A 15,338-nucleotide genomic window follows, 5' to 3' on the forward strand; every position below is an offset into this window, starting at 1 on the left:
TTTTTACGCTGCCAGCTTTTACACATTAAGTGGTAAATTGAATGTTACTGTGATGTTGGGAAACTGCAGTTGCAGAAGTCTTTACAGTTGAGCGGTGCCTATATTTTGTTAAATAAATAAAGTCTACTTTTTAGGAAAAACAAGATTGCAGTGCTTGCATTCACGCAACATATTAAGATGCTAACAAGCAAACCACATTTTAGCTTAGCATATTCTGCAGACTTGGTCATTATGGTTTGGTAAATCAAAGTTAACAGCTTAGTAACATAATTGGCTGGTTCGCTTCAATAGGATTGGAACAGCCTTTGGCCTGATCCTGTAACACAGCTCTTGCAGTCTTTAATCCTCTCCAATTAAGAGCTCAACATAAACAGATTTACCCATTCCGTTTTTATCCCCCCCAAAAATGACTCAGAGAGGTGCATTCAGCTGAGTGAGCAACTGGCCCAAAGTTGCTTTGGGTAGAATTGAATCTGACGCTTCCTCATTCAAGCCCAGCTGGGGAATTCTGGGAGTTGAAGTCCATAGGTCTTAAAGTTGCTGAGACTGAGAAACACTGACCTAGACGATTTCTTTCCCAGGATCACACCCTTTTGTTCTAGCAGCTGAGCAGAGTAGGATGACGTTCCGGCCATTGGATGCCAGGATCCTGAATTTCAGAGACCTCAAGTATGCTGCCCATGCTGTGCAGCGTCTCCAACCTCCTGCAAGGTGGCTGCTTTGACCTATGGCTGCCCAGAAAAAGCTTCAACTTCCCCTGACTATTTAGAATTGCCCCGAATTATGGCCTAGAGAATAATCAGAACCGAAAAAAAGTCCAGTTTCCTTTTTTAATTCATAAAAGGCAAAAAGACAAGTCACTGACCACAGAGTCTCAGAACTAAGTATAAAAAGATTTTAAAAAAACTAAGAGGAAAAAAAAATCTCCCGTCTCTTATTGCAAGTCTCCAAAGCACTGTTTTTTTTAAAGTCACACAACAATAACACTCAGCGATGGTCCATTTTAAAAAACCACAGGATAATTTTAAAAGATGGGATGAAATACACTTAACCTGTCCCCACCCCGGGAAACTCCCGTGCACGACAAACAGCCAAACATAGGAGCGTATTAAGTCAATGTGACCTAAGGAGAATCCGAGAAGGAAGGCGGGGGCAGCGTTATATCCCAAGCGGTCAGCTTGGCTCATGGCTGCTGCCAGAGGATCCGTGCCAGAGTCACTTCCGGTGAGGGGTACCCATGCTGCCCACCCACCCGCCAGCCAGTCCAGCCCCATAGCTTTCTCAGGGGCTCCGTCTCTTGAGCACAATTATGGGGGGGGGGGGAGGAAGAGGACGATCTTTCTCATTTGGAGGCGGCATAAAGTCAGAGGGTACCGACTCGCTGTGCCCAGAAAGAACTCCTGACAATCCCAGGAGGCTGAGCAGTGGCACTCCCCAAATTCTTCCCCAGATGGCATCACAACACAGCAGCCGTCCCCTGTGCCACCTACGCCCTTCCACTGGCCCCTCTTGCCAGGCTTACCCACCCCCCACAAAGAAAGGCTCCCTCCTCAGACCGAAAGCCAGCGAAGAGGCCTCGGGGCACCGCTGCCCAGGCTCCAGGAGCCGGAGACCAGCTGCGCCTCGCAGGAGCGGATGGAAAGGGCCGTGCCCAGTCTCTTGGGGGCCCTTAGGACGCCCGGCCCAGCTCCACGGGCCGGATCTTCATGGTAGCGGATTGCAGGGGGTAGTACCGCCCTCGCCAAGTCTTCCAGAAAATGCCTTGCTTCCTCTCATGCCGCTGCCGTGGGATGGAGCGGAAGTATTTCCCGTTGAGGTTGACGTGGCCACAGTAGCTAAACCACCAGCCTCCTGCAAGAAGCAGACAGTGCAGAAGACGGGGGTCAACCAGACGCATGAGCCACCCTGCAGGCTGCCCTTCTGAGGACCCAGTTGGGAACTGCGCCCGCAGAAGGGCAAGATGGGAAGACTATATTCCAATCTGGAACGGAAGCCGAAGTGTTCTTTGCGTTAATTATTTACCTGCACAGGTAGTCCTCGCTTAACGAGCACAATTGGGACCAGAATTTTGGTTCCTAAGCAAGGCCTCATGTGACCGGACCCGATTTTACAATCATTTTTATCGGGGTCGTTAAGCGAATCAGTGGTTCGGTATTGATTTGGCTTGTCGGAAGCCGGCTGGGAAGGTCGCAAATCGCAATCACGTGACCTCAGGACACTGCAACCCGTCATAAATGTGAGCAGGTTGCCAAGTGCTGAAATTGCGATCACATGACCGCGGGGTGGTGCGACGGTCATAATTTCGAGGACAGGCTGTAAATAACCTTTTTAGCCCATTAAGCAAGGACTTAAGCCATTTAGCCCATTTAACCTTTTTAGCTCGTTAAGCAAGGACTTCCTGTAATCTTAACAAATGCCCTTCCAGGCAGCCCTTCCCCCTGCTGCACGCTGTACTTTTTGTGTAACAGCCCCCATCATCCTAGCCACTGCCAAATGGGAAGGCCAGTGTTCATTGACCTCAGACCTAACGGGCCTTTCCCCCGCCCTACCTGGAAGGGTTTCCAGAAATGGAAGCCATATGCATGCAAGTACTGTGGATATTTGGCAAAGCTCAAATTACGCCCCCCCCCATTGGCAATCTGCTTTTATCCCCGCAACAGCCCAAAGTCACTCTGGGTCTTCCTGGTGGGGTCTCCCCTGAAGGCTTCACCCTCCACCGGGCTTCTGCTCTGTGCCCACCCTTTGCCTGCAAGCAGGGTGTGGTCAGAAAGGCCAAGGTGGCAGCAGCAACTCTGATCGAAGCTCTGCCTGCTCTCTCCATGCATCGGAGCTTCGGTGGTGCTCTCTGTAAGCATCCTGGGCCTTCCCAACCCTCTATTGTCACGGGCAGCGCCTGGGCATTGGCGGGGTGCTCTGTGTCCCCCCACTGACCTGAGAGGTGCTTGGCACAGTTGGTGTCTCCCTTCAGGTCGTGGTCCTGATCCCTCGTGGAAAAGGGCAGCTGGGGGAAGTCCCCCATGGCGCTCTCCAGCTCCCCCAGGATGGGTCCCAGGAGGCTGAGTGTGTACGCCGTGTCCTCTCCGCCCAGCCTGAAGAGAAACTGGGCTCTCTGGGCATTCCCTTCCCAGTCCTGCAGCTCGACTAAGAGGTGGAACCGCCCCTTTTTCACGATCTGGTGCATCTTCTCCAGGCCCAGCCAGAAATCACCTAAAGGGAATGGAGCAAGGGAAAGAAGGCCATGAGAACGCTGTGCAATTAAAAGGCAACCCCAGAGCAAGAATTGCCAAATCTCAGGGCGGCAGCCAGCTGCCTTCCCCAACCCGGTGCCCCCTCCATGTGCCAGGACAGCGTCCTGGCCGGGATGCCAGGAGCTGCCACATTCACCCACCTGTCAGATTTCCGAAGCCATCCTTATAGGCTTCCCACAGCCGGTCAAAATCTACAGAACCATCCAAGCGCCTCTGGATCACGGTCCAGCCTCCGTTCTCTGCCAACGAACAGAGCAGGAATAAGGGCACCAAAGGGCCGAGACGCCGGCTTGGCTGTGGTGCACTTTCTCTCCCCACCCCCAAAACATTGACTGATTCTCTAAAAACACTCTAAGCTGACAGGGAGCTATGTTGAATAGGTAGTCCTCACTTAATGACCATTTGTTTAGTGATGGTTTGGACTTACAATGGTGCTGAAAAAAATGATTTACAACTGGTGCTCACACTTATGACTGTTGCAGCATCCCAGTGGTCATGTGATCACAATTTGGGCGCTTGGCAACCGGTTCGCATTTATGACTGTTGCAGCATCACATGATTGCCATTTTTGACCTTCCCAGCTGGTTCCTGACAAGCAAAATTAATGGGGAACCACATGATTCACTTAACAACCATGTGGCTCGCTTAACAATGCACTGATTCACTTAATGACCACTGCAAAAAGGTTGTAAAATCAGGTCAGATTCGCTTAATGACTGCTTCGCTTAGCAACCAACATTCCAGTCCCAATTGTGGTCGTTAAGTGAGGATTACCTGTATCCGGCACAGCATTAACAGCTTCTTTTAAATTTCTTTACTGTGGTAGCTGTGTTTGTCTACGGTGGTGAAAAATAAGGAGTCTGGTTGCACCTTTTCCGACTCACAAATATTATTCAAAGGTAGAAGCTTTTGTGAGCCGGAAAAGGTGCAACCAGGCTCCTCATTTTTTTACAGTGGAAACAACACACACGCATGCTCCTTCTGATCAGCCATCTCCCAGCTGTCTGGAAATTTGACTCCATCCCACCAACAGCCCCACCCCAGCAAACGTTACCCATGTCACAGAAGACTTTGAACGCCTGGGCTCCGGGGGGCTGGATCTCGAAGACCCCGCTGTTCTGCTGCCCCTCCAGGAAGAGATCGTGACAGCCGGCTGGAAGCTCTGCAAGCCAAAAGAGAAGCAAGGCTGTCAGGATGGGTTAACACGTGTGTTAAGGAGGCCGGTCCGTTGGCTGAAGACATTCAGCCTTTCCCAAGCCCTGTCCAGCTGCAGCTCACAAGCTCTCAGTTCCACGGAAGAAGGATTTGGGCAAGCCGTGCTCTGACGCTTCCAGAGGTGTGCAGTTTGACAGGGTCTTTTACATTTAAATAATCCTGGGGTGGGTCACTTTGCTCATATGTCTTCATCTTCAGGCTAATTACAAAGCATGTTGGCCTGGTTTGCTTGCAGCTTTGCAACCACAGATACTAGAACACAAAAGCCCAGCGTCTTAAAAAGCAGAATCTGGAATTCCACTCAACGCAATAATCCAAACTAAAGCATTTTCAAGGTGACAATAGTCACAAACATATGTAGAAATGGAAGACCACGTACTGTACACTACTGTTGTTTTTTTTAATGAAGACTTTCGACTGCATAATAATTTGCTTGTTTTGAAAAAAAAGAGAGAGCTGGTTATTTGGAATAGCAATCTGTTAGTAACCCTAAGCCCACACTTTAATTCTGACCACTTATATAGTTTTACAAACACGTGTACAGGAGGCACAATAAAAAAAAATAAAACCCAGGTACCTGCTTGTCTGGAATTAAGTCTTGTGGAGCGGAGAGGAATCTGAGTAAACAAGGACAGGATTCAGTGGCATCCTGGAGGTGGGGAGGCTCGAAATGCAAGATGGTTGGCATGGTGCCCCAACTCAAGCCTGCCCGATTTGTACATGTGTGTAAACACTCCTGACAGGACAGCACCTTTTGGCTGCACAACCCTTCTGCACTTGCTTAGATTGATTTCCTGGATCAACCCTCTTGCTGAAGCTTAAAGCTTAGCACCATTATTGTGCATAATTAGTTGGGGCTGCCGGCTACTTAGCGCAGTCCCCGCTGAATTAGCCATGCTGCCTGAACATACCTGGCACTGTGGTGCCAAACACATCTAGATAAGAAGATAGGCAGCATCTCCCCACTTTCCTTCAAGGGCCTCCAATTCAGAGGGACTAAGCTGCCCACTTTTGCATCAGCAGAACCATTTCCTAGAGGGTTAATGCATGTGCTGACAAAACAATCTGATTTCCAGTCTAACAGGGTTTGCATTTAGACACAGCAGAGAGGGAGGAGAGGGACCATGCCCAAAGGCGGCTGCAGCATTTGGTCCGGCATTAACAGCCAACCATAAAATCAGGGAAATGCAGGGCAGGCAATGAAGGAGAAGCATCTCTCTCTCTTTCTCTTTCTCTTTCTCTCTCTCTCTCAAGACCAAGACCAGAGCAGGCCTGCTTGAAATCCCTTTCCATGACGAGAAACCCTGACGTAGCGTGGCCTGTCGCAACCGCTTCCTTGCAAGAAAAAGGAGGAACGTCCTGTGTGCGTTCCAAAGACTCGACTCCTCTTATCATGGCTGTGAACCACAACAGCTGAAAGTGAACATCCAGCTGCGTGCAAGGACGCCATACCTCTGGGCTTCCCAGTGAGAAATATGGCTGCCCGCTCTAGGAACTGGAGGGGACCCCGAGCAGCCCATTCTCGGCTCGGCTCTGACGAAACAGCAAAATCAAGGAGGGCCGTAGGAAAAGAGAACGAGAGACGCCCTGCCCTTAGCTTTGCCCCCCTCGCCCTGATGCTATCCAGGCATGTGCACGGGAAAAGGCTGGCCTACTTTTTTCTGGAAACTGTGGTGCTGAAGTTGCCACACCAAGCCAAAATTCTGACCTGTTATAAAAAACTGAACTTCAACCTCAGAGATGGCCACCTTTGCTGGGGTCATTGCCTGTGCCCAGAAGCCTTTGGCGGATCACTCTGGAAGCCGACAGCAGCTGCCTGAAAGAATCCTCCCCAGCCCAGAAACCGCAACCTCGGTCTGCGCCCAAGCCCTCTGCACGTGCTCAGAGAGGGCCGGTTCATTTGTACCGTGTGCGTTCAAGGCCCGCAGATGGCCGGCATTTGCAAAGCCCGACAGATGGGGCCTGGTCGAGGTTTCTCACGGGCCGCCTGGAGACCCCCCGTTGAGGCACCCCGAGTGGCTGCAGCTTAGTTCAATTCTCAGGGAACTGGGAACTCCCAGCAGCCGCCCGTAGAACGTCCACTTGCAAGCTCAGCGCAGGAGAGGAGGCCGACCAGCGGCAGGGACGTGGCAGGGCAGAAGGGGACTTTGCCCGGAGCTCTGGGCAGATGGAGGGGGGGCCGCCCCAGACAAAGGGAGACCCTGTTCTGGCTCCTCACAGGAGGGGCAGCATCCTTGGAGTTGCAGGCATGGGGAGAGGCCTCCTTCCTTCTGGCCTTGGATAAATTTAGCTGAGATTCTCAAAACAGCTGCCCGGGGCAGGATGCCAAAGAGCAGGGCGGGCTGCTGGAGGGGGGACCCTCGAGTGTAAACATGAACTTTACTCCAATTCCTTCTTCCCCTCCGAAGGGCGGGGGAGCTTGCATCACTCTGCCGGCAAGGGACGTGACTTGTGCTGCGCAAGGCAGAGCAGGAGGCCACAAACAGCCCCCGCCCCCCCTGCCCCCACCACCACCCCGGCATTCAGGAGGAGAACTTGTCTGGTTGGATGAAGGGCAGGCCTGGGAAAGTTTGAGCCTGCCAACCTTGCACATGCTTCTTGAGGACTAGCACCGCAAGCCAGCCCATATTTACCCCGTGCCCTTCTCCATCCCCTGGCTTTCAGCTGAAACACACACAGTCCCAGGCGGATAATGGAAGCAAGGCACAGGAAGGACGAGGCAGCATTGCCTCCCACACTGAGCACCTCCCCCGCTTGCTGACAACATGGCCCAGTCCCCTTGGCAGTGCCAGCCCTGGGCGAGACAGGCATAACCTGCCCTGCTGCCAAAGGGCCTTTTCCCCCTTGTTCAAGGCCATCCAAGGGCAGCACTGAGGGACTGGGATGGAGGCAGGCAGGGTTGCAACTGGGGGGGGGGGCAAGCAGGGCATGCACCCTGGGTGACACGCTGGGGGGGCGCCAAAATGAGCGCTGGGGAGGCACCAAAATGGGCACGGAATCCATGTTTGCCCTGGGTGACACAGACCCTAGTTGCAGGCCTGGGGGCAGGAGAGGGACAGGTGATGGGACATCGGATCTCCTGCCAGCAGAGTTTGCTCCCGAGTCAGAGAAGGGGTATGGGTCCTGATAGTCTCCCTCAGGTAAAAAGAGGATTAAACCCTTTCCTCCTGCCAATCAAATGCTGTTAGCCAGAACAGTTCAAAGGAGTCTCTCTGTCTAGAAGCAGTCTACCATCTCTGCACACCCAGCGCTAGAAAGCAAAGGCAGAGGACCGCTCTGCCCACCCCCACTTGCTGGAACTAAAAACTGGGTCAGGGACTCAGCCCTTCCTCTGCCTCACTTTCTCCCACGTACCAAGGGGCACAGGGCCAACTCATCTCAGGCCTTTGTTCTGAAATGGCCAACCGAGTGTCGGTTTCAGCCACGGGGAATAACTGGGCGACGAGGATGCGCAAGGCCGTCAGGAGTCTTGAACGGCTCAAAATACCCCTTTTGCCCACTTCCGGGCTTTGAATAAGGATCCTGAGATCATCCAGCTAGTTCTTTTCAGAGATAAGATCTTTTTCAGGAGAAAAAGAAGAGGCCAAAAACAGCCTACAAAATCTAACCCTGGGATTTATACTGATGTTAGTACCCACTATAAAAAGGCCACTTTTAACAGCGTTAGGGATCATCGTGTGGCACGATGCGTTTTGCTTCCAGTCAGCATCCCCTACTCCAGCACTCCCTTCAAGGTCTTTGAACTCGACTCCCATAATCCACAGCAGACTTTAAGAGCCAGGGAAGGCAGCCACCCTCGACATGACCTAACAGATGTGCTCCTTTGCGTCTGGAAAAGAAGCAATGGAGCTCGGCCAAAAAATAATTGAAAAAAGAGCTTAATGCCGTTTCCCAGAGCACTTCACGACCGTGCTTGGTGTGCAGCCCTCCGCGGCCTGCCTGGGTGTGTGAGAAGGGCAATGTGCTCAGCCACCCCCCACCCCCAGCATCCCGGGCCTTTGGGTCGGCCTGGAGCCAAGGGGATGTCACAGCCTCACGGGGAGCAGAGCGCCATTCCAGGCTGACCGCAGCCCGTTCTGGGAAGACTCTTGTGTTGCTGCGGCTTTCTCTTACAGTGCGCTCACCGTCTGGGGATCTGGCACAGACACAAAGTGGGGCCACGGGCACCTCTGCTGGGGAGAAGGCCAGGACCCCAAGACAGGCTTGCCGTTTCATCCAGTTTACTTGCAAGCCCCAGTCTCCTCCCCTCCCCTCCCTGCTAGGGCTGGACCAAGAACATTTGGCAGCGAAGCCTGAACCACCCCAGCCTCCCTGTGTCCAACGGTGTCCCCTGCCAACTGCCACTGGCAGCACTTGCCACTTCCAGGTAGACTGCCGTGGCTGCTCTACCACAGTCACAGCTAACCGATTGGCCCTTCCCAAAAATGGATCTGTGCTTGGTTTCTAAGCCTTTTTAGGTCTGGGACTGATAAACTTCTGGTGGCAGTGAGGAGCACGCATTGGAAGCCTTTGTTTGCCCCTCTTCAAACTCTCTGCCCCAGAGAGGTGTCCCCAAGTGGGGACACATGTTAGCCAGGAAAAACAGGCTTCCCTGCAGCTTAGAATCTCTCTTCAGGATGCAACGCCAAAAATTCAGGCTGGTTGGGGGGCGGGGGGGGCATTTTCCTGATGGTTGGAGGGGGGCAGAGGCAGGCCAGCTGCTGCTCAGGATCCCTCCCTTTCCTGGGTAAAGTTTGTGGGTCCTGGCCCTCCCTCTGCCCTCCCTGGCCCACGTAATTGGAATCCCAGGGCAGGAATGGGGTGTGCTTGTGGCCTTTCCTCTACTTGGAGAGGGGCCAGCGCAAGTGTGCTCCTCCGCTTCCCACCCCCCCAAGCCCCCCTTCCCACTGGCACACCAGCCATTAACCCCACAGCTCCCGGCATGCCTTCCGGCCCCACCTCTGACACACTTGGCGGAGGGCCACCCCGCAGCGGCCAAGAGCCGCATGCCTTTCCCCAACCAGCACCCTCCAGATGTTTGGACTAGGAAATCCGGGAGGGGTCCTCGCACATCTGGAGAGCGCCCACTTGCAGAAGGCTGAACCAGCCCGAAAGAGAGAGGCCCAGGGTCCATTCCTTGGCGTGCGGAGGGGAAGCTGTCTTCGGTAGAGGTATAATTTTGTGTAGGGTATGAAGCAAGCGAGGGAAGGAAGGCTCCTGAGCATGTACAGAAGGTTCTCTCTTCCCACGGAAGACCCTGGAGGAGAGCCGTGTCATTGCAGCAGAGAATCAGGAGGGGTCTGGAAGCACTTTTTCCAATGCACATTTTACTAAAAGGCAGACACTTTCGACACGTCCGCCTTTTCATAAAATGTCCGTGCGTGTCGGAAAAAGTGCTTCCAGGCCCCTCCTGACTTCCTGCTCGGTGAATTGCCCTAGTTTTCACCTATCCACCTGAGTTCCCCACGAGGACCCATTGCACAATTTTCTTTTGGTGTCATGGCCCTGGAAGCCGCTGTCTCCGGTCTGACCCTGCCTCCACCAGTGTTTTTCAAACTTGGCAGCTTTAAGACGTGTGGACTTTAACTCCCAGAAGCCCCTGGAATCCTGCAGTGGCTGGGGAATTCTGGGAGTTGAAGTCCACACATCTTAAAGTTGCCAAGTTTGAAAAACACTGGGCTAGCCCTAATGCCCCATATTGGTTTTTTAGTTGAGATCGTAAGCACCGTGGGGAGACGCCTGTCACCACCTTCCCCTCCGTCAAATATGGCACAGGGTACAGGAAAACTTTTTTGCCAACACCGAGTCCCCTTTTTCCACTACGCCATGAACCTGGCCCAGTGAGCCACTGCCTTCTGTCTGACCAAAACTGCTACGAACTTCCCAATGACTGAAAGAACGCTAGTCCTCATGACTCTGCTAGGGCATCTTCCTGGGGAGACCTGGCCTGAGCTCGGGGATGGATCTTTAGGCTTCCCAAGCCCGTTTTGAATTCCTTTGCCCACACAGTGCACCCCCTGGTGACTTCTCTGCAAAGGATCCGCATTCCCGGATCCGAGCGCTGCTTCCAGCCCGACATTCAGCTTCTAAAGCCAGCTAATGGCCGAGCAACAGGTCCTCCACATTGGCCATCCTCGACCGAGGAAATTCCATGCTGCTGTTACAGCAAAGAAGAGTCACTGTCCTCTTGGCCAACAGATCCGCCCCTTTCTGATATTTCAACCTAAGGGCACAGCACACGCCAGCAGGGAACTGCACCGGCATGATTAATCAAGGGTAACTCGACTTCTGAATTTCCCAGGCTGTTTCCCAGCCAATGTGGAAAACATTGTAATACCAACAGGTTGTTGCTGAACTTCCTGGCTTTGTGCCTCTAGAAAGTCCAGACTTGTTCCCGAAAGATTCCACCCTTGCACAGAGGGAAAGTTTTTCTTCCAGACCCCAGTAAAAAAGCAGAGGAGGGGGCTGCCTCGCACTCAAACCTGGCAGCGCTCCAGGCTTGGCCATCTGGCTCTGATTGGCAGCTCGATCAGCACTCCGCTGGACCGTCACCCTCCACCGGGGATTCTGCACCTCCTTTTCGCTGCGGTGCAACGGGACGATCATGTTGACCTGTGAATGAGGGGGGTGGGCGGGTGGGAAGAGGAGGAAGGGCAAGGGGGAAGGGACAGATAGCTCAGTTTCAAAGAGAAGGAAGATGTCAGACAGAATCGGTAGAGCCTCTCCTGGTAGAGCTCAAACAATATTGCTTAGACATCATTATATTGCCTTTGTCTCCCCTCCAAGGACTATAGGAAGTGGATCACCCACAAAAGCACACCTACACCCCAGCTCTGAATTACACCCCTGAAATACAGGTAGTCCTCGCTTAACAACCACAGCTGGGACCAGAATTTTTGATGGTCATCAATGTCAACTGGTTGCCAAGGACCAAAAACGTGATCACGTGGAGATGCTGTGGCAGTTGTGAGCGTGAGGATCTGTTGTAAGTCGGTTTCTTCAGCACCATCATATGAACTGTCACTAAATGAACGGTTGTTAAGTGAGGACTACCTGCAAAGAAAACTGGGAGCAACTAATAGCAGCAGATTCTGCGTGGGAGAAATGCGAGAACAATTCAGTGCTGACTCGTGAAACAATTCAGACCGCGGGCATCTTGCGTGAGCCACAATGACACTACTCAGCCCCCCCACTGATCCCTAATGATTCAAACTCAAACGAGCATCTTTTACTCCCCAACACAGCGCTCTCCAGACACACGGCCATGCCCATTCCCAGAGCGTTGGCTGGGTGGGGAATTCTGGAAGTTCTCACACTCTTGAGGGCACCAAGTGGGGAGGGCTTGCTGCACCAGGCTCCATTTGGTGAATCACTGGAGCGGGGGGCGGATGGAGGAGAGAAAGAGAGTAACAAGCAGACCTCAAGAGCCTGAAACCCACCCAGCCAATCTAGGTGGGTGATCGTCAAATCGAGCCTCAAAGGAAACCACTGATCCTTTCCGTCACAAGCTTTGAGCTTGCCTTGCAGCAGGGTTCCTCAACCTTGGCAGCTCTAAGCTGTGCGGACTTCAACTCCCAGAATTCCCCAGCCAGCAAAGCTTGTCAAGGTTGAGGAACCCTGCCTTGCAGAGAACAACAGGCCCCCATCCATCACAAGGCTGCACTTACATGGGGGCGGGGGAGCAGGGGGGCAGAAGAAGGACCTTACTCATCAGGTTCGGAGGCTTTGCAAGGCTGGCCAGTGCACCAGAATTAGCCTTAATGGGCTTTCCTTGCACCAAGATCTCTCTCCACAGAGCAGTTCAGTGCAAAGAATCTGGCCAGTGAGGGAGGCCGTGGTTGCAAGTTGCTGGAAGTCGTAAATGGAAAGAAAAGATCCTCTGTTTCCCCACCCTCACCCCGAAAAGGCTGCATTTCTAGACAGTTTCACAAAACTACAACAGGAAAAAATGACCCAACACAGCCAGCCTGGACAGCCAAGAAAGAGGGAATATCCACAGAATCGAAGGTCAGTGTCCACTCTTCACACCTATTAAAATTAGGAAATTAATTCCCACACTTTTGTTTTAAGGAAGGGCTCTGCCTAAAATTGTCCCAATAAGCTAATCTCCAGATAAAACAATGACAACCGAAGGATCCTTTAAGTCATCATCAAGGCAGCCAACCTGGTGCCATCTGGAATCTGCATATCCAAATATAAAGCAAGATTCTCCAGCCCCCGCCCATCCTCTCAATGCCCCCCACCCCCAGCCAGGCTTCTCTCAGGCTTCTGCACTTCCCCTCCCCAGAGCAAAAGTCTTCACACAGAGCAGGGATGAGACTAGATGACCTCTACAGTCCCTTTCCAAATCTAGGATTCTATGGCCTTTCCTCCCCGGGGGGGGGGCAGGCTGTCATTTTTATAATGTATTTGGACTTAAAAGGGTTGCAAGAAAAACAGGCAGGGGGAAATGAAAGTGTTTGGCCTCCCAGAGGGATCATATACCTCTGTCCACCCTCATTCAGGCTATTTTTTTCACTAAAAGCAGCACTGCCAAAATGCAATCATGTTGCTACAGAATTAGGGGAGGATCTGTGAACAGCCACTCCTTCCCCACTTGAGTCTGGAAAAAAAATAAGGGGGGGGGGCAGAGTGCTTGCTGCCATGCTGTCAGCCTAGCAAAGCCTCCCCATCCATGCTGGACCCCGGAGATGCCCTAGACTGCATCTCCCATCATCCCCAGCTGTCAGCCCCATTGCCTGGGCTGATGGGAGTTTCTGTCCAACACCTCTGGTGGGTTTTGTGTGAGAGAGGCTGACTTTTTCAAGCTGATCTTGGCAGTGCCGCCTCCTCCCTTCTGTTCCCATTTACCATTTCTCCCTCCCCAAAGTGCCCGGAGCCCACGGGCCACTGCCACTCCAGGGAGCAGAGGCCAAGGCATTATTCTGGCTTTCCCTCGGCCCAAGAGAGACTCTCCTCCCAGCCCCCGTCCCCATTCAACCCCCCCCCCCCTTCGGCTCAGCTCACCCGTTCCAACAAGTCGGGCGCCTGCCTCTGCCGGAGCGCCTCGACTGCTACCAGAACAGGGGGCGGCTCGGCCGGCGCGGAGCACCCAAATACCTTGCTCTGAAGACTTTTAATTGTGCAGATTCTGCTTGTCCATCCGGAACTGCTGCTGCTTGATCTTCTGCAAAAGCTCTTCGATTCTCAGGCTCTGGCGCCTCACCAGGTTCTGAAACATACAAAGGGACGCACCCGCTGGATTAATTTCACCGCAACGTCCTGGGGTGCGGGATGAAAGCGAGGCCCTGAAAAAAGGGAACCCATCTAGCAACCGAAAACGACCTACGCCGGTGCGCCACCAAATCGGCCCACTCTGGGAAAGGTCGTGCGGTCAATCACCAAAAGGGCAGCTCACCGGGGCTGTTGGAAAGAACCCACTCAGGCGGAGCTTGCGGTTTCACTTTTCGATTGTTTGCAGAACTCCGATTGTTTGGAAAGGGCTTGGTAAAGGAAGGGGAGGAGGGCGCCTCGCGACGGAAAATGACAAAGTAAACACCTTGTTTTCAGCAAGCGAGCCCAGACACCCGGTTCTTCTCTTTGCACGTCTCGGTGTGAATCACTTACTGATTCAAAGCAGTTTTACGCACAATTTTGCCCGGCATACAACTTTCCAGAGCAGTTGGGTGTTGTTTTTTTTTAATCCACTGTGGAATCTGAGCCAGTACGGCTGTGTTTTCAGTACGTGACAAAGGGGAAGTAAGGCGGGCGGCTGGCACAGCCCAGGGACCTGATTGCTGGCAGAACTATATTCCCGCGAAGATGCTCGAGCCCACCCGGCGACGGGAAACAAGCCCCGGGGATAACAAGGCAGTCTCCTCGCCTCCCCTGCCTGCAAATCGTTCGGGCCACGGAGGGCTCCGGTCCCGATTTCACAAGGCGGGGTCGGCTCCGCTTAAGCAGGGGAAGCTGGAGCAACTCCCCGTAAACAAAGGGTACCTCTGCCCCGGTGCAGAGCGCGTTAGGTAGCGCGCTCAGCCGCCCAGCAGCCCCCGGCGCGCAGAAAGCGCCGTCCCAGCCCCGCCGCCGCTCCCGAGCAACAGCCTCCGGGACGCACCTGCAGCGCGCCCAGCTCCGCCGCTTGGCTGCTCCCGCGGGGGCTGCCGCTGCTGTTCTCAGCGCCCGCGGGGCGCAGCGCTTGGCCGTCGACCCTCCCCAAGCGCGTCGCGCCAGGCTTCCTCGCGCGCCGCCAGCGCGCCCGCCAGCGTTTGCAGCCGGCCGTCCAACTCGGCGAAGCGGCTGTCGAGGGAGGCGCTGGGTGCGGGCCAGCTGCTCCCGCTGCTCGGCGGCCCGAGCGCTCCAGCCCGGCGAGCGAGGCGTTTGTGCGTGCTGAGCCTGCTGCCCAGCTCCGCAGCTGCCCGCCGGTGCGCTCGACGTGCCTCCCGGAGGCCGTGACCCAGCTGCAGCAGCCCGTGCGCCAGGATGTTGACCTCCTCCCAGGAGGCCACCTTAGGGGCGCGCTCCTTCCTGGAGGCAGAGGCGGCGGCGGCCAGGGCCGCCAGCAGCCACGCCAGCCCCCAAGCCGGCGCCCGGGAACGCATCGTCGCCCTTCGCCCGAGAAGACAATGAACAGGCGCAGCGCTCAGCCACCTCTCCAGGAGCGCACGGCTTAGAGAGAACGAGCCGGACGCGCCCCCTTTTTATAGACGCCGCCCCACCGGCGCGCACATGGCTTGAGCAGCCTCTGGCTCCGCTCGGCGCCTCCTCTCCGGCCCCCCAGCCCCGCTTCTTCTTTTCTTTCGCATAAATGAAGACTCCTCCGGAGGGAGGGGGAGCGAAGAGGCAGCGCCCGGAAGTGTTGCTGCAGCCCGCGGTCGGAGTGACTCTTCGCCTCTGCCCACATCGACGACGTTCCTG

At 54.2% G+C, this 15,338-nt stretch overlaps 1 protein-coding gene across 1 annotated transcript; it reads right to left on the reverse strand.

The window, feature by feature from the left end:
- Nucleotides 1-816: 816 nt before the first annotated feature.
- Nucleotides 817-15,055, reverse strand: ANGPTL4 (angiopoietin like 4). Its single transcript, XM_063289481.1, is given in 8 exon segments — nucleotides 817-1,851; nucleotides 2,932-3,207; nucleotides 3,389-3,487; nucleotides 4,303-4,410; nucleotides 10,919-11,054; nucleotides 13,542-13,562; nucleotides 13,564-13,729; nucleotides 14,604-15,055. Coding segments are annotated over 8 exon segments (1,407 nt in total). The 5' UTR covers nucleotides 15,023-15,055; the 3' UTR covers nucleotides 817-1,669.
- Between the last annotated feature and the right edge of the window lie 283 nt (nucleotides 15,056-15,338).

Source organism: Candoia aspera, chromosome 1 (assembly GCF_035149785.1).
Source record: "Candoia aspera isolate rCanAsp1 chromosome 1, rCanAsp1.hap2, whole genome shotgun sequence".
NCBI classification, from domain to species: domain Eukaryota; kingdom Metazoa; phylum Chordata; class Lepidosauria; order Squamata; family Boidae; genus Candoia; species Candoia aspera.